We start from the raw sequence: 19,699 nt of genomic DNA, 5'->3' as shown, positions 1-19,699 counted from the left end.
TTTTTTTTAAAATTGCATAGATTCAAGTCAAATCGTGATATCAATTTAATGATATCTATTCAATGTACAAAAATTTTCACAAAACATGTTGTTTCAAAGCAGCTTTAGAAAAAAAAATATGTCTCAATGGTACAATCAAAAACCAATTCTGATGGAAATGTAATGAATTCATCTACAAACATTCACTAAACATTGATAAATTCACTTTCACTTTCACTTTCTATAAATGTGACTGAACCTGTAGGTATAGGCCAGTAAGCAACCAACTAGCAACAAGCCAGAACACAAACAACATCCTTACATTTTTTTTTCTGAATTTGAATGGGAAGGCCGCACTCACAATTTCTTCATTAAATTAAAAAACACTGTTTACTTTGTCCATAGTATTGAAAATACATGCATTTGTAAAATAAAATTCAACCAACAAAAATAGAGAATGAGAGAGTAAGCGGTTTGACTTGACAACAAAAGTCCAGCATCACATTGATCTGAGAGGAAATTGCCAAGCGCCAAATAGAATTTCACTCAATTTCCTCTTTCAGCCATCTTGAAGGGGTGATGAACAAATGATTGTCAAGGACGGAAGAGAGATAGAGGGATTGAGAGGCTACAGGGAATATATGTGTTACGTGTGTGTCCAAGGCTTAGAGTTCATCTGTCTCGAAAACACAAATCAATCAGCCAGATGCTTTATCCAGCTTACACACACACACACACACACACACACACACACACACACAAAAAACCTCCAATTATTATTTAATCATTTAAAGGATGACGTCAGCGAGGTGTTGTGTTTTTAGTGTCATGTTTGTGTGCATGAGCGTGTGTGTGTGTTTGAGAGAGAGGGAGTGTTGGAGAGTTCGCTGTAATTAAAGAAAGCTGATGTGCATCACAGATTATTAACATCACAATTACGGTTTAATCCGACTCACTTTAACTTTAGTCTACACACACACACATACATACACATAGACAAACACACACAAACACACATCCATGGTAACTTCAGTGTGGTGCCTATGGCATATTTGTATTGCATTAAACAGTGTTTAGACACTCCTGAGTATAATTGTGACCTTTTCATCTTTCAGATCTGACCTGCCTGCTGGCTCAGAAAAACATGACAAAAAGAAATAAACAGAGTTTAACTTATCAATGCTTGTTATAATAAACGTTACAAAACATTTCCTCACAACAAAAAGGCAGGTTTCCATTCCCACAGCTGTAGTTATCATGATTTATTCGTGTTTTTCTATGTAGCCCTCATTGATGGTGTGATTTCTGCAGTCAGATGTGTTGGTTCTTTAAGGCCAGGGCTTGATTAATGCCTTTGCTCGACATATAAGATAATAATAATTCAACTGTAATGGTATGAGTAGATACGGATGCCCCACTCACCAGTCTTTAATGCACAGACGTATCTCTGGATATTACATGGACATATGCATATTTGTGTATGTGTATGAGAGAGAGCGTGAGAGAGAGAGAGAGAGAGAGAGAGAGAGACAAAGAAAAACGATGTGTTCTTGACTTGACTTTACATTGTAAGTAAGTGTTTATATTGTGAATTACATTCATCGAAAAAGATAACAGTAACGGGACAGCTTAAGAATTCCATGTTGTGAGTTATTGGTATATCAACAGTACATTTTAGTCTGTTCAAGAGATACGCACACATAAAGTAATAAAAACACATCTTTATTAAGTATATACTTCAACCAGAAGGCGCTGTTGACAGAGGCTAAAGCATGTTTACAGGCACGCTTATAATGCAATTAATCCCATAAACAGAATATTGTGATTATGCTAATAATTAATGTGACAATAGTCACAGTAAAATATGTGGAGTACTGCAGTTTTAAATTGTATTATACAGTCATATATGTGCTTTAATCACATTTTTCACTCTAAACAAATTGTGCACACGTTAGTCCTGCAGGCAAATGTGCAATGCATTTATGGTCAGAAAAACTTTGTCTTATGGAGACATTTTTATCAGTGACACTACAACTGACAAACAGATGCAGTTGCAGCAGGCAAATAAGGATAACAGTAAACAGAAATAAATAAAATAAACAGATGTAAATGGTGATATCTTAAAAATGTAAGAACTTCTTAAACCCAGTTCTGTTGGAGTGCATAGAAAAAAACAAAACTCATCTTCTGGCAAATTTAGAAGTATCTGAGCGTGTATCAATGACATGATACTCTTTTTACTATTTTTGTCTGAAGTTATACATTAAAATTAAGTTCACCCAAAAATTACTTGAATACATTTAATCTAATACGAACGTGTTTTTCTAAATTACATGAATTAAAATTAATTTTGTTTTGTGGCAATAAAAATTGAAATTCTATTCATAATGTAAACCGATTTTGCAATAACAGATTTCCCTTTTTTACTGTGTACTATGCAAGATGTAGCAACTTTCTGGAAAATCACAAAAAGAGCCATTAATTGAGATGAGCTGTTGGTAGAAACATCCACTGGAACGGACAGCAGAGAGGACAGTGTTATAAGGAGAACCAAACACACACACACAACAGCCACTAGATCCATCTTACTCAACCAACCACATAACCTACTGATAACACCTTGGAGAGTGACAGAGAGAGGGAGAGAGAGAAAAACAGAGAGAGAGAGAGAGAGAGAGAGAGAGAGAGAGAGGAGTAGGAGGAGAGCGAGCTGATATCTCATTAGTAAAGAGTAAGGAGACATTTCCATATGATTACAATCTCATCTTGTCACGCTTCAGGGAGGCCGCAAACCTATGGACGAGATGTGTGTGTTCACAGGTGTGTGCGTGATATATCACGCACTAAAGCATATAGGTAACATCTTAGCTTTGTTATAGCAAACCCTTTTGAGATTATGGCCCAAATCAGCTCTCGGTACAGGAGTGACGGCATATCAGATCACAGCACAATGGCCATTCCTGCCTAAATCTGTACAGTATAAACCACATACTCACACAGAGAAAGCTATAATGACACAGAAAGAAGGACAGAGATAGAACAAAGGACGGGCTAAACCTCCATCATTCTGCTTTGGATGTGGTTGCTAGGCAGCGCACAGACAGCTAACTATAGTTCAGGCCGGCGGGCAAAGGTGGTGTGTGTGTGTGTGTGTGTGTGTTTATTGGGGGGCGGCCCCCCTGGTAGGCTAAGAGGATGCAGCTGTTACACATCCCCAAATACCCCCCACTCCCCCCCAACTACATCCCCATCTCTCTCCTGTCTTGAAGTGACATTCAGCCAAGTATGGTGATACTCATACTCAGAATTTGTGCTCTGCATTTAACCCATCCGAAATGCACACACACAGAGCAGTGAACACACACACACACTGTGAGCACACACCAGAAGCAGTGGGCAGCCATTTATGCTGCGGCGCCCGGGGAGCAGTTGGGGGTTCGATGCCTTGCTCAAGGGCACCTAAGTCGTGGTATTGAGGGTGGAGAGAGAACTGTACATGCCGGCCCGGGACTCGAACTCACAACCTTTCGATTGGGAGTCCGACTCTCTAACCATTAGGCCACGACTTCCCAAGTCTTGCTACTATTTACACCATCCCTTCTGTCTCTATTAAAAGCTAATTTTTTTCTTAAGATCCTCAAAAACAGACACTAAGTGTTGACCATGTTGCCTAGCAACTTTTTTTCACCGAGCTAAACACGCCCACTGATGATCTATGTTTTAACTGGAGTCACATGAAGAACTGATCCATAACATTCTACAGGTGCAGGTCATTACGTAGAAAGCGGACTGCACTGCGCATACTGTATGCACTATGGAATGGTAATATTTTACTGCATTTGACTTATCAAGCATTAATAAACTTTCATTTATTTGTATGCATGTGTGTAGTATGAATACAATACAGGTGTACTACAGACTTTAAATAATGAGTCAAGGGAGCGATTAAACCTTGTGGTTGATGCAACTTATTCATCACACTAGATACATTTCAGTAATCAATATTCCACAAATTGTGCTCTACAAATGGAGTATATATTCCATGCATACTAAAATAGTCATGAATATTTCCCTGTGGGTATCGGACAACCAGCCTTTTGGTTGCAAGCATTTAACCACTCAACCACACAGCCCTCTTTTACTCATGCAGTACTCCTCATCCATCCTGCCTTACAGCACGCACTTGGCCACAGTATGAGCTTTCCAAGAAACATGTACCTGAGCAGCACTGCTACACACTGGGCAGCAAATACACAACATAAGATCAGGACAAGTGTACTTACTGTTGTGTATCTTAGTGGATAGATCTGGGATGTAACCTTGAGCACTTAACCTCAGTTTGCTTCAGGGGACTGTCCTTGTGGTTGATGCACTGAAAGTCGCTTTGAAAATGTGTCAGCTAAATGACTAATTTGTAAAATGAACTAGTAATTAGGAAATGCAACAAAAGTTAATGTCATTAAAAATGTAAAAAAGAAATGCATGCAAAACCATAAAGAGCTGTCCTCTATATTTTGCAAGGCCATCACTTCATGGCTCAGGACAAACCTCTGGCAAGGAGTAGGCCACACGATGACCACCGTAGCACTTCTTTCAAATAAAACTCATTAATTCTCAAAGGTGCCAGAGAAGCCACAGTAAAAAGATGCATTTACCTATACTTCTCAATTCAGTACAGAAGCACCACTGATGTATTTGCACAGCAATCACAATAGTTGGAAATAATAATGTCCTCCAAAGCGAAATGTTAATTCTCATTCACAGCACCAGAAAACAAGACACAGTGATTGAAAACGGCAAAATGTATAGTGGCCCACCAATTTTTCGAAATAATTTAGGTTTACAAACAGAGGTTATGATGTTAGGTCAGCCAAAAAATGTTTTTATAATTAAATTAAACAAATCAATAAAAAAATAACTATTAATAAAATCACTGTTTAGATTTAAATGTAAAATAAGATGAAATTAAATAAATGGATAAAAAAATAACCATATTAATAAAATCAATGCTTAGATGTAAATGTTTATTATTGGCTTATATTTATTATGGAGTTTTTTTTATGTATTTATTTTTTTTACTACAGTTAGTCATTGTTTGCGGATAGCATAAAATGAAATAAAATGGAAATAAAAACAAAATTCCCTGTGACTTCTATGAAAAAGCATTTTGTTGTAATTTCAAAATAATATAAAAATTAATTTGCGATTCAACTCCAGCCACAGCCAATAAGAACATTTGATGCTCAATACAAAGCTAGCTGAATTTTGCACCAATCAGTTTCCACAGTGGGCAGGACTACCCTGCATGATGTCACAGAAATAGAAACCAAGAAACCAACAAGCAACAAAAACTCTACTACCTAACTCCAGGATGTATTTAAACCTCTCATTCTCCCTCAGAGAGGTGACCTACGAGCTGAGAGAGTGCAAACACTTGCTGTGAAGTGCGGAAGATTGTTCGTAAGGGCCTCCTCCGCCAGTCATTATTGCCCCGATGCATTGATTCAAGACCAAACGTCAAGTCCCGAGATTAAAATTCAACAGTCCTGTCAGAATGAGGGACTTTTCGTCCTTCCCTTGAGGCCACCACTGGAGGAGGACAAGGAAGACGACGCAAGGTCATTCTGAGCTCATTCTGATTAGTATGTGAGGAGAAAGCGAGCGACGGAGCTCTTAAGAGTGGGGGCTGATTCATTATTCATAGTTCAGCCATCGTTTGTATTAGAACATCAGCTTGCAGCCACCGGCCACAAAAACTGGGTTACCTCCCCCGAGTCCTGACAACAGGAGAAAGAGGAGGAGGAGGTGGAGGAGTAGGAGAAGGAGGAGTAGGAGAAAGAGGGATGGAGAGGTGTAAGACAAGTCCAGAGGAGGCGAGGAGCAATGTGTCACTAACCTGCTTGAATTACAACCTTACACCTAAGTGTCCTTCACAAACTGTGGTTAAGGTAAGGAGAGAGAGAGAGAGAGAGAGAGAGAGAGAGAGAGAGAGAGAGAGAGAGAGAGAGAGGAGAAAAAACAGCATGAGAATTTTTTTCTCGCTCGTCCTCAATCTGAAATCCCAGAGCTGTGAGATTGAGTGAGTGTGAGTGAGTGTAGGACACGCTCGTGTTCAAGGTGCCGTTCTCTTCCCTTCCTTGTCTCTTTAGGACACACTGTACCAGGTTGCGTGCCGACGGATTTCAGTGTATGCCGTTGATGATGTAGCTGTTCTGCTGACCACAGGACAAGCCGATCAATGCAGTCAATATGATTTCATATGATCTGAATGTTTAATAAACAGCAGTCTGACGGAGGTGGGTGTTTAGTCACATGCTGTTACGGTACTGTGTTCAGGCTGATAAAATGCCTCCCACTGCTCCCATAATGCTTCGATGTCTTTGTGTTCGGCATTAAATATGCATCTGCAGAGGAAACTCACATAACACAAAGCGCATTTATGATTTACTATTTATTTATTCCCATTTAAGGGTCATAACTGTGAGGAGGTAAATGAGCACGAGGGAGGTAGGGGTTAGCTGAGGGGGTGAGTTCTCAGATTAAAGATTCTTTAGAATGTGTGGCATAGTGCTAGTTGCGAAAACTATTTTGAGAATTTTCCATTGTTTAAAAAAAAAATTACAATGGAAGTGAATGGGGATGATTATTATTTTCTAATTCGATAAAATCATTTACATTGATTTTATTGCTGTAAAGTTGTTTAAGTCATCATTTGTACAGATGTTTTAAGGTTTATGGCATTACCATGATGTAAAAAGTACATAATTACTTACAACTTTACACAGAAAAGTTTTTTTTTTTTTTTTTTTTTTTTTTACAATAAAATCATAGCTATACTGTTAAAACCCACAGAATTGTCCCCATTCACAAGTGGAAATATAGGTGTAAATGTGGCCCAGCACTTTTTGTGAGCACATCATTCATATTTATAATCAGAAAAACATGTAACCACCTTGAATGTGTAGCATAAACATTAGGGGTGTAAGGGCACTAGGGGTGTGAAAGTTCTCGGTAAAAAATTGAACCATAATGTTCTCCACCCTTGGTTCAGCATGGACTTGCACCACGGTTCAACTTAAATCTGACAATGCATCTATTATATGGCTTGGTAAAAAATAATCAAATTTAACATACAGTATCAGTGTACTATCCATAGTTGTGGGCGGTATGACCAAAAATTTATATCATGGTATTTTTCAAAATTATACCGGTTTCACGGTATATGACGATATTTTATTAAATTTTTCCATGCATGACCAGGTGTAAACCACATTTTCTACCGACTGAGAGGAAATAGGCTACAGCAGTAGACTGACTTAGAAAGCCCCATTTTACTGTCATGACGAGGGAATATTGTAGAAAAATTAATCTAAATAGTGATGAAACACGACCCATTAATACATGTTAACGAGGAGTCACACTCATCTATAATCGCAACATCGTCTGATAAAATCAACATGCATGTACAGTATGCATGCATGTTGAGTGGCTATGCGGTGGTTTTGGCTATATAATCATAGCTACGGTTTATCCAAAAAAGTCACTAGGTTTGTCAGTACAGTATATATATTCTATGGAAAAAAAGCAGCTAAAAGCTCTGAAAGTTGCTAAATCTAGCTTTGAAGTCACGCTCGTGTGTGTGAGGCGAGGGGACTGTTGGCAGCAGGCGGTGGATATTTGTGGTGGTCAGTGGATATTGTGGACGAGTTCTTCTGTGTCATTGCGTTCTACTAGTTTTACAGCTTCAGTTTCTGAACTTTCACGCTTAGTAACACATACAGCTGTGTCCTCGCCACAGTGCAACAGTGAAAAGAGACGCGGAGACGCGTTCCGAACATTATTTAAATTAGACCTATGTTAGACATATGTAAAAAACCTGAAAAGCACTATTTATTTTATTTGTATCTTTGCTCTACTGTATTTATTTGAGCTGTTGCTTGTAGTTAGGTTATTTTATATTATTTTCTTTATTTTTACTTGACACTATAGTCCCTTTTCCCCTAAACATAGCATATAGCAAACTGTACCGAAACAGTGACTCTAAAATCTTGATACAAACTGAACTGAGTTATTTGAACCGTTACGCACAAAAATAACACTAACGTGTCCTGGGCCACATAGAAGGACCCCATTTTCCACTAACATGTAGTCATCCATGGTTTTAAACGTAGCTACTATGTACTGCTTTAAAAGCAAGCAACTGTCTGATCTAAAACTATTTCCAAAAGTCCATATATATATATTGTGACGCGTGTCCCGATGCCTCATCAGCGTTGCCCTGGAAACGCACGAGGAGCACCTGGAAACCTCATCACTGGCCGATCGGTCATGGCTGCCGACAATCAAGCGGCGGCTACATAAGCCGCCGCCACTGATACACAAGTGAGTAGGGCTGTGCAAAAAATCGAATGCGATTTTCATGCACATCTCATCAGTAAAGACGCTCCTGTAATTAGAAGTATATCTCCAGCACGTGCGTTCAGATCAGGGTTGCCAGGTTTTCACAACAAATCCTGCCCAGTTGCTTCTCAAAACTAGAACAAAACTAGCCCAATCGCGCTTCCAGAAGGTTCCCCGATAAAAAAATTGCTTCCTGAGGTTAAAGTATACGTTTTTTAGCAGGGCTGCCTTGGTAAAATTCGCATTTTAGGGGATAAATATCACGTTATTTGTATTGGGGTCACTTTGACCCGCGTACATGAAAAACAACCACAGACTTGGCAACACCGGTTGGCATTTACTACACCGAGCCGTAATTCACTGACAATCTACACAAAATCGATGTTAAAATCGCAGGAGATTCTTTGTCGATTTTGAAAACGGTTTTGTGTTAGTTGTCGGTAGACTACGGCTCTGTGTAATAACTGCCACTCCACCTGAACCAGTGTTGCCAAGTCTGCGATTGTTTTTCATGTCTGCGGTATGAAGCAACCCCAATACCAATAACGTGATATTTAGCCCCTAAAATGCTAATTTTACCAGGGAAACCCTTCCAAAAAAATTATATTTTAACCCCGGGAAGCAATTTTTATCGGGGAACCTCCCGGAAACGCGATTGGGCTAGTTTTGGATTAGTTTTAACAAGCAACTGGGCAGTATCAAGGTGAAGGTAAACGGCCACCTGTTGGAAGCTATCCTAGACTCCGGGAGAACGGTCAGCCTCGTCCACCCCACTGTCTTACCCCCCCCCCCCCCCCCCCCCGGAGTCTAAAGCCTGCCTAGCCATCACGTGTGTCCACGGGGACACCCAAGAGGTGGCGGCACAGCGGGTCACCATTTCGGCCGCCCCAGGATCTTGGCCGCTTGAGGTGGGGATCATCCCGGTGGACTGGCCTGGATTTGACCGCCTCCTCCTCACCGCCCCACAGCCTGCCAGCCCCTGTGGGAGCCGCCGAAGACCCCTCCATAAGAAGGGGGACCAACGTCGCCCCGTGCTGCTGGCATCCAACAGCACAAGAGAGGGTGAGTCCCCAAGTGTCCCTAACCTATATCTTGATGTCTTCCAGCAGGTGTCAGGAGAGGGCGACTTCAGCAAGGCCCAGCACAAGGACGACCGGTTGAAGCACTGTTGGGCCCAGGTCGACAATCTCCAGGATGTGCTCGTGCCCCCGGGCGGAATTCGGCAGCGGCCCCATGAGATCCATCCCGATCCGCTCAAAGGGCACCTCAATGATGGGTAGTGGAACCAGCGGGCTGGGGGGAGGGGTCCGTGGCGACGTTCGCTGGCAGGTCGGGCACGCCTGGCAGAACCTCTTCACCTCAGAACCCCTACGGAAGGCCACCGCCAAGGCCATTGCCTAGGAGCTGTTCCTCCTCTGTAGCCGAGTCGGCATCCCCGCTAACATTCTGACCGACCAGGGGACCCCCTTCATGTCCCGGCTGATGGCGGACCTCTGTCGGCTCCTCAAGGTAAAGCAGCTCCGGACCACGGTCTACCACCCTCAGACGGACGGCTTCGAGTGATCACTCCAGAAGACTGGATGCTAACGCTGTTCTCCGTGTTCCCTTGCAGAAAGCTCGTGACCGATCAGCACCCCCACGGACGGACACGCTGCACCTGGGATACCACCACGACCAGCGCACCAGCACTTCCCACTTCCGACCACTAAAAACTCTCTCACCCTAATGAATCCACCCTCCGGGGCCTTACTTTGTACTACTCGCTGTCATGTGATTCTTCACCCCGTGACACTGGTGGAGAATGCGGGCAGAAGCGTGAAGAGTCACCGACAGCCGCCCTCACTTAAAAAAAAAAATAAATATATATATTATTTTGTTCCCTCACCACTGTTTCTTCTCTCCCTTTCCCCGTGCAGGTGGACGCTCCTCCCCTCATCATGGATGAGCTTCTCAAACACCTCACCAAGGTCAGCATCCGCCAGCAATAAATTGCTGAACACTTCGCCAGTCGTCAAGGGGAGACGGACCCCCTACCCCTCCAGGTAGGCCGACACGCTCCGCCGCCTGATCCCCGTGTCCAGGCCACGCAGCTGATACCCAAAATGACCGCCCATGATGACGTAGAGATGTTCCTGCAGATGTTTGAGAATGTCGCCATCCGAGAGCGTTGGGAACGCCCGGGCTGGGCACGACTGCTCGCACCCCTCCTGATCGGCGAAGCACAGCGCGCCTACTTCCGCGTGGGCCGCGGCCTGATTAAACCCCAGCAGAAGAAGGTAACAGCTATCCTCTCCTCGCCACGTCCCAGCTCCAAGACACAGGTACGGGCTTTCCTGGGGTTGGCAGTGTATTACCATTGCTTCATACCTAACTTCTCCTCCTTAGCATCCCCCCTGACAGACTTGACCAGAAAGGGGCAGCCGGAGAAGCCATCCTGGGGCCCTGCAGAAGAGGAGGCGTTCCGTCGGATCAAGGCAGCCCTCACGTCGGAGCCAGTCCTGTGGGCTCCGGACTTTAACTGCCCCTTTCTGTTGCAAACAGATGCCTCGGACACAGGATTGGGAGCCGTCCTCTCCCAGGTACAGGACGGCCAGGAACATCCCATAATCTACATCAGCCGGAAGCTGACCCCCACGGAACAGCGCTATGCCACCGTAGAGAGGGAGGCATTGGCCGTCAAGTGGGCAGTCCTGGAGCTGAGGTTTTATCTATTGGGAAGGAAGTTTACCTTAATTACTGACCATGCCCCTTTGCAGTGGATGGCCCGGGCGAAAGACACCAACGCCCGGGTAACGCAGTGGTTCCTGTCACTCCAGGACTTCCACTTCAGCGTACAACACCGAGCCGGGATGGCCAACGCCAATGCCAACGGACTCTCAAGGATTTGGTCAGCTTTCGCAAGTCTGTCAGGGCACACTGATCTCCCCCAATCTCCCCATTGTACAAGAGGACCAGGACAACGCTTGGTGTCCTGATGCCTCATCAGCGTCGCCCTGGAAACGCACGAGGAGCACCTGGAAACCTCATCACCGGCCGATCATTCACGGCTGCTGACAATCAAGCGGCGGCTACATAAGCCACCGCCACTGATACACAAGTGAGTGATCACTCCAGAAGACTGGATGCTAACGCTGTTCTCCGTGTTCCCTTGCAGAAAGCTCGTGACCGATCAGCACCCCCACACACGGACACGCCGCACCTGGGATACCACCACGACCAGCGCACCAGCACTTCCCACTTCCGACCACTAAAAACTCTCTCACCCTAATAAATCCACCCTCCGGGGCCTTACTTTGTACTCCTCGCTGTCGTGTGATTCTTCACCCCGTGACAATATACACATGCATAAAACTTCACATCTTCAGTAAGCCTCATATCAGCATGTAGCGACAGATCATATCAAGCAGGAACATCTGAAGTTGAGTAAATACAGCTGCTTGACTAAACATAAAATTTTTTGTTGCACTCAAAATTTAATTTGTGACATTTGTGGTGAGGTTAAAATTCAAGCATATGTGGAAGCAACGTTGCACTGTCTACTTCTGTGGATTTGTGAAATCATCATCTCCCTAGTTTTTTCGAGTCCAAAACTAACCCATAAATGCACATCCCGAAGCTACGCTAGACATGCAGGAACCCAGCGATATATACAACAACCATGGAAACAAAAGATCAAATGCTTATTATTGAAGTAATTCAGCCCACACACATACACAGGCATAAATCAAGCTTCCTCTCACACATGCACACACTTTGCAACATGCATAAGCATCTGTTGCACTTGTCATGTGCGGCCCCCATGAAACCATGCATAAAACCTACACATGCACTGTCCCTGTATGCTGTAGACTGAATATTATTCTCCATCCAAATATGGGGTGTACAAAAACACATCTTTTCAAAATGTAATAGTCATGGGATATCTGATGGGAACACTCAGCCCCTAGGCAGACATTAAACAAACATGTCACATCACAGGGACATGTCAAATAAAACAAGTTGTAAAGCAGCACTGCTATATAAAACCTCAGTAATTGTTTGGTCAAGAGTCGACCATTCCTAATCCAAACATTATCCATGTTTGAAAGAGATGCATTTCAGATCTTCTAAGACTGAGAAAGTCTGGAAAGCTTTGTCGTAATCATTTTAAATGAGTCAGACCGAGATTTTGTTTGCTCAATAACATGGAATTATACAACAAAACAAAACAAAAGAGGGATTATACTGTACTTCAACACCTTTCTTTAAAATCTCTTAAAACTGATTTTGGTGAAACGTTTATTTACTTCTTAAAATGAAACTCGTATTTACATTTTTAATGCTGTGAAGACTACATATACGGGGGGAAAAAAAGAATAGATGTGTTGTGACACCAACAATGTTCCCTTGAACTGAAACACCTCTGACTTGTTTAGCAGAACACTACCTTAACCCCACCTCCCTAAACAAACACAGGGAACAGGTTTGTGCACAGCTTTAAATGTCAGCAAAGATCTCCTATGAAGGGGTGACAATGTAAAACAGAAACAAGAAAATAGAGACAGATACTTAAGCATGGATTTCATCTTGGCAACCAAGTGACTTTGCCACGGATCACCGAAGAATAAAGGTACAACAGGTGTTAAAGATGAACAAATAGATGGGATACTGCTCAAATATTTACACACGCAGAGCCCTGACACCTCGCTAGATGTCACATTCTTTCATTACCACAGCACCAAAGTGCCATGAGATCACACAGATTGATATAACGATAGATAGATAGATAGATAGATAGATAGATAGATAGATAGATAGATAGATAGATAGATAGATAGATAGATAGATAGATATTTCTCACTTTCTCTCTCTTAGAAAAAAAAAGTTGAGGGATACAAGAAAGAGAGAAATAGTTGTGAGCTCTTTAACAATGACCTCATCTAGTGCGGTGGAAATTTCCTGGTAGGCATGGTGACAGCAGCAGCAGAACTGAGAACATTTAGCAAGATGAGAGAGACCGAGAGAAACGGACCCCAACTCACTGACACACAGCATCGCAGTGAAGATCATCCACCTTTGACTCGTCCCTCTCTCTCTCACACACACACACACACACACACACACACACACTCACAGCAGATGAAAATACAACTTCATACAGTACATTTCTGTGGTGTCACAGGGAGCACATAACAGAGATATACTTGTGTAGTTCTGGCTAGGTTTAAGCTACACTAGGCTACAGTTTTTAGTGGAGCAGGTAGAGGGTGCTGTGGAAAGTGAGAGCGAAGAAGAGAGAGAAAGAAATGTATGTGGGTCACTCTCTGCACTAGTGATGGTTTTTTAGCCTTAAAATACTGCACCATCCCCACAGAGCTCTGACCCTTTACCACACACACTACACTTTACACACAGCTATCTCTTACACACTCACCATGGCACATCTTTATGGCACAGCATCACTCTTGCGGCTAAGGGAGGGGCGCACATGTGTTGTGTGGGTTGTGCAACAAGGAGAGAATGGGATCTTGTCTAAATATGATATTTGTATAGATGAAATGGGCAGAATGGGAACTGGCCAGTCGCCAGAGTCTCAGCGACAGCCGTTTTCTCACTGTCCTCTAAAAATAAAAACGCCTTTATTACCACCACGACCAGCGCACCAGCACTTCCCACTTCCGGGGGATAAAAACGCCTTTATTTCAGATCTCACCAATCAGACATATCCTGCTTGAAAGTGGTGTAATGTAATAAAGTTATAATCCTATGTTAGAGTACTTAAGTATTGTTTTGGTAAAATCTGTACTTTACTTGAGTTTTACTCCACTACATTTCCTACTTTCCATGAAGCATATTCGTTACTAAATACAAAATAAAGCCAAAAGAACCGATATGATGAATCAATGGTCTGAGTCTGAAATTTTCTAATGCGTTTTTTCGTATTCGCCATCCTAAAAAATTTGTCATGCACAGAAACCTTGCACACTGAAGGTCCTTGCACACTAGTCCAAAATTCTCATCCGTAAAGTTTGTTTGTCTAAAAAAAAAAAACGGGTGTCTGCATTTTTTGCATCTGTCTGTGCTTGACTAATTTTTTATAGGTTGACGAATACGAAAAAACACATACGTAAATCGCCCGTGGTTGTACAAGCACTTGTTTGCACATGAGCAAATTTAGTCATGATGCCCTCTTTTTGCCAAGCTTGCTTTGGTGCAGACTCTACAGCAGATTTTTATAAATATTTTAATTCATTTAATAGTATTTTATTGTATATTAATTTACATATTTCAGTAATGTATTTTAGTAATGACGTAATATGAAATTTTGTACTTTAATGCATTCGTTTAAAAAGTTTTATTTTAATTTTGTAATTTAAAATATTTTAAAAAGATTTATATGCTGTCATTTAAATTAAACTATTAAAAGAGATTTTTAAAGCATATGGAAAATGCCCATAAACACACTCACATATATTCTGGATGACTGACTGGCCGATTGCGGTGTATTTGTTTTATTATTTATTTCTTACATTTTTTTAGCCATTGTGCTTTAGCAGGTACTTGGACATTCACAGCAAAACTCTTTTAGAAACACTATTTTTAAACTCATCTGCTTTAAAGTGATGTCACTACAGTACACATCAAGATGGATGTCTTTTGTCTTTGCGTCACACTTCACACAGTCCCACTACAAGTGTTGCATTTTTAAGTCGGCATGTCAAGTTAAAAATAGTCCATCCTTTATGCGTCTTGAGACTCTTACATTCTGTTCCATTCTGTTGCGCTCCATCTAGCTGTTTTTGCAAGAACGCTTCTTACATAAATGCACCTTAAAGAACACCTCCAGTCAGGGTCAAATTAGAACAAACCTAGCCTAATTTATACAGGTTTTCGATTAGTCGGCTACTTGTTCAAGCAACCCACTATACTTCTTGTATAGAATCAATTAAATAGATAAATTGTTACCAGATTTCTGGATCGTTATGAATAATAAATAATGGTGTGAAGTTCCTTCTTAATTAACAATCTTTTTTGATACCAGCTTCCTTGCAGCTTGACCAGTAATTTTGGGGCTTTGGGTAATTTTGGATTCATGTGCTAGACCTGCTGTAGCGCAAGAGAGCTCTTCGAATCTGTGATCATTATCCTGAGGAGAGAGCTTCATATCACTAAACGTAGAAGGGAGCAACAGAGAAGTGGATAGTTAACAAAGAGTTTTGTCGCAGAGTCAATGCACCTTCTGCTCTGCAGGTTGGCTGCATAATTAACTGTGCTACCACGGTAGCTATGCATTTCACCATCACCAAGGATACCATATCCATGACAACCACAACCCATCAAAAGATTGCGTTCATGGCCCATAAACAGGGGGTGTATGTATCAAATGAAGGAAACTCTAACCTGCCTGCAAAAGCCTGGTTCTTGGAGTAAAAATCCAGTTGAGAAATAATTTGTAATAAAAATATAAACATTTAATGACAGACATACTGTGACCACTGAACCACGAACAACAATGTGTTTAATTACTGAATTCCCACAAAAAAGTCTACATTACCATAATACTGGTTCTAGCTTCACCAATGAGAGAAGTCACTGTTACCATGGGAATGATGATCACAGTAAAATTAAGCATTAACCATTAAGCACTGCAAATGACACAATCAAGTCAATAAAAGCCCATTCCCATAAGGCACTGCAAATGACATTACTGAGTCAGTAAAAGCACACTCCCATGAACACATGCACACTCGTAAATGATTTAATGGAGCCTTCCAACAACTTATATATTAATACATACAAAAGATTATATACACACTACACATGATTTTTATAAACTTTTATATTTTACAATAAACTTAAAATATGTTACATTTTACATGTTTCAATCAATTAAAGAGCATTTTTTTCATTGTTTATATTGTACAGGTATTTTTGTATAGGTCATTCTCAAATACTTTATAGGGTGTGCAATTTATTGCCAAAAAACTTTTTTTTTTTTAAACTGAAATGATTCATCAAAATAACTTCAGAGCTGGTTGGTTTGATTTAAATCATCTTTTGAAATAAATACAGAGAAAATGAAAATACTTGCATAACGAATGAAGTCGCTGCATATGTGACCTTAGTCACTGCACGGCCATGAGCTATGTGCCCCAAAAGCATAGAACATGCTTTCATTCACGCACTTACAGGTTTTCATTGTGTTTTTTGTTGGGAAAAGACATAATGCAGCTTTAGATTGCAGAGCTGATGTGTGGATGGATTAGTGTTACTCGGGCGACAGCATGAATCTCTGAGAGTTCTGAGAACTCCTTCCTCAGCCAAACATCCAGATTACCCACACGCTCCATCCTTCTGCATTCATCCAGGCTGAATGTACTGTACATTGAGCACTGAAGCACACAGGCTGTTCTTAGGCTTAGAGAGTTCCAATCTCTCAATTCTAGATTCAGCAACCTGCACTTCAAATTCAAAATCCAATGAAAGTTCTAAAATGCAGTTGCATATCACAAACGTTAAGAGCTATTTAATCATTCAACCAGCAGCAATCACTGTCATCCTTGTCATCATCACAATCATAAAGTTCACGACTACCACCAACATCACATCATAACCGCAATATCATCAGCAGCAGAACCACTATTATCATGATCTCCATCATCACGATCATGTTATCACCACTATCATTGCGGCCATTATCACATCATCGCCACCATAACCATTAACAATCACCATCACAAGCAGCATCATCCATTACATCATCAAAACATAACTACCATGAATCATCATCACTTTCACTGTCACAACCAATACTGTCCTCACTGCCATTATCACCACCACCATCATTTCTTTCACACCATTATAACCATCACATTACAACAGTAACCATTCCCACCACTACAAACACCATCATTATTACATTCGCTGTTGCAACCAGTATTGTTCTTACCATTAACACCATTCACAACCATGATCAACCCCACCATTACCATCATTACTGCTACTAACATTGTCATAATTAACATCATCACCACCATCATTACTCTCATATAACTATCACATCCATTTTTTGCTCACCATCACAATAATCACATATTCACCTTCACCATTATCATCAACGTCACAACTTCACCACTACATTATCACCAGTCACATGACATCCATCACCATTACAACCATAACTATCCCCACCATCATCATTACCAGTCACTGCCGGTATTATCCTCATCATTACCATCATAGTCATAACATCCACCATCCTCACTGCTACTATCATTGTCATAAATTATCACAACCATCATTACTATCACAAATCCATCTAACTATCCTTACCATCATCGCCGTTAATCACTGTTATCACCAACATCACATTACCATCATCTTCTTCCTTACTTTATTTATAAAGCATTATTTAACAGTCTGTTGGCCAAAGTGCTTTACATTTTTAGAGCCATGTCTCCACCCTCTACCATCACCACCACTATCATCAAACGCTGTCACAACCAGTATTATCTTCACCATTACATCTCCCACAAATCCTCACTGCTACTATAATCACCCCAATCACATGACATAACCATCACAACCAATATCATCCTCCCCATTATCATAACCACGTTACCACCACCAATATCACATAACATCCATCACCGCCATAATCATCCTCAGCACTACAGTCACTGCTATATTCATCAGTACTACCATCAGCAGCAGCACACCACAAACATTATAATTACAGTCTTAATTCCATAACGATCATCATCATTATCATCACTCTCAAATCATCATCATGCTCATTTCTGACTTGTGCTGTGAGGCAGCGTGTCTCTTACCAGGTTTGAGTTGGTTGCGTTGGAATCGTCTTCGGGGAAAGGGATGTAGACAGCTAAGGCCACACAGTTTGCAAAAATAGTCATCAAAATTATGATTTCAAATGGTCTGATGAGTCGGTGTTAAAGAAAGTGACATCAGAGCTGGTTCATACATGAGCAAAAGAATACATACAGAACAGTACAGTACATGTTAACTATCATCAGTGCACAAGACAGTGTGTAAGAGCAAGTGAACTCACATACTGTACAGTACTGTATATTACAGCACTTTCATCAGTGCACAAGACAGCATGTAAGAATCTAGATCCTCTTTGGACATTTTTCTCTACTCAAATCTTTTTCTTTTCTTTCCTGTTTAAAAGCAAGGCCAAGCTCTTCAAAAACCTGGCCTTCATCAAGACAATGATCTTCAGCCCCCCTTCCATTTCCCTTCCCTCTCCTCCCTCTCTCTTTTCACTGTCCAAACTGTTTGTTTGGCTTTCAGTTCTGCTGAAAACGCAATCAAACGGTGTCATCATATGTTACAGGAATGGATTTCTCCAAGATGGGTGTCGAGTCGCATGGCACGTGCCCTGAGGAGAAACAGATGTGTTCTTGTTTTTCTGGATGTTTCTCTTGTATCTGCTGTCTGGGCCTTGAGTTATGGCTCTCTGGGGTTAGTTCAGAATTACAGAGCCATAGACCCTGTAACCCATTTAGATAAACATGTTTGTAGATCAGTAGTTTGGGTCCCCAAGGGAGTAAAAACAGACCCTTACAGGCAGACCCAAACCAAATGGTATCTTTAAAGGTCTTACAAGGTTATAAATAACACTTCCATATATGAAATCAGCTTGAGTGCGCATTAGTGTGAATGTGTGTGACCGACTGAGTATTTGTAGGAGGGGTCAATATGCATGTGCATTTGTGTGTGCGTGTGGGAGGGGTGAATATTTCAGCCTGTTGAGAGGAGCTGTTGACATGGCAACATAACCAAAGACAGGAGAGATGGGATCTGGAGTCTCTGGAGATACAGATCCAGTCAAGTGTGTGCAAGACTGAAGACACACACAGATAGAACCAAAAAAAAATGGGAACTTTTATCAAACATCCCACCGAAATATATAAGGGAAGATATTTCGCTGTATCCACAGTTCAGCCGTTCCCTCGTGCCGGTTTGTGAATTTATGGGAAAATCTTTGATGATGTGATCAGTTCTTGGCTGAAGCTGTGAATGGGAGCTGGATCTCCTGTTTCCTGATGAATGAAGCATTTAACTCAACCAATCAATCCTCATTAACATATTTTCCTGGTTGGGGAGCTATTGCTGTCTCTTGTGGGAAGAAATGATTACATAAAACCGTGAGAGAGGGGAAAAAGAGAGGAAGGGGGGAAGTACAGGGGAACACACCGTCCTACAGTCTCCTGTAAAATGCTATTGAGGGGTGCCCCTCGAATGACTCATCAAAGCTCAACTCGATTTAACCCTTTGTAGAATTAGATGTAAGAGGGATTCACATCTGATTAGA

At 41.5% G+C, this 19,699-nt stretch overlaps 1 protein-coding gene across 4 annotated transcripts in view; it reads right to left on the bottom strand.

Annotated features, from left to right (window-relative positions):
• Positions 1-19,699, bottom strand: part of LOC132099005 (voltage-dependent L-type calcium channel subunit alpha-1C-like) — a 131,304-nt gene that overhangs the window by 66,533 nt on the left and 45,072 nt on the right. For all 4 annotated transcript variants that reach the window (XM_059505351.1, XM_059505353.1, XM_059505352.1 and 1 more), the window contains exon 3: positions 18,192-18,297. In XM_059505351.1, coding sequence (XP_059361334.1) covers positions 18,192-18,297 — 106 coding nt within the window. The remainder of the gene's footprint in view (positions 1-18,191; positions 18,298-19,699) is intronic.

The sequence above is a fragment of the Carassius carassius genome, chromosome 22, assembly GCF_963082965.1.
Source record: "Carassius carassius chromosome 22, fCarCar2.1, whole genome shotgun sequence".
Lineage (NCBI taxonomy): Eukaryota > Metazoa > Chordata > Actinopteri > Cypriniformes > Cyprinidae > Carassius > Carassius carassius.
This window is presented reverse-complemented; position numbering and strand designations above follow the sequence as displayed.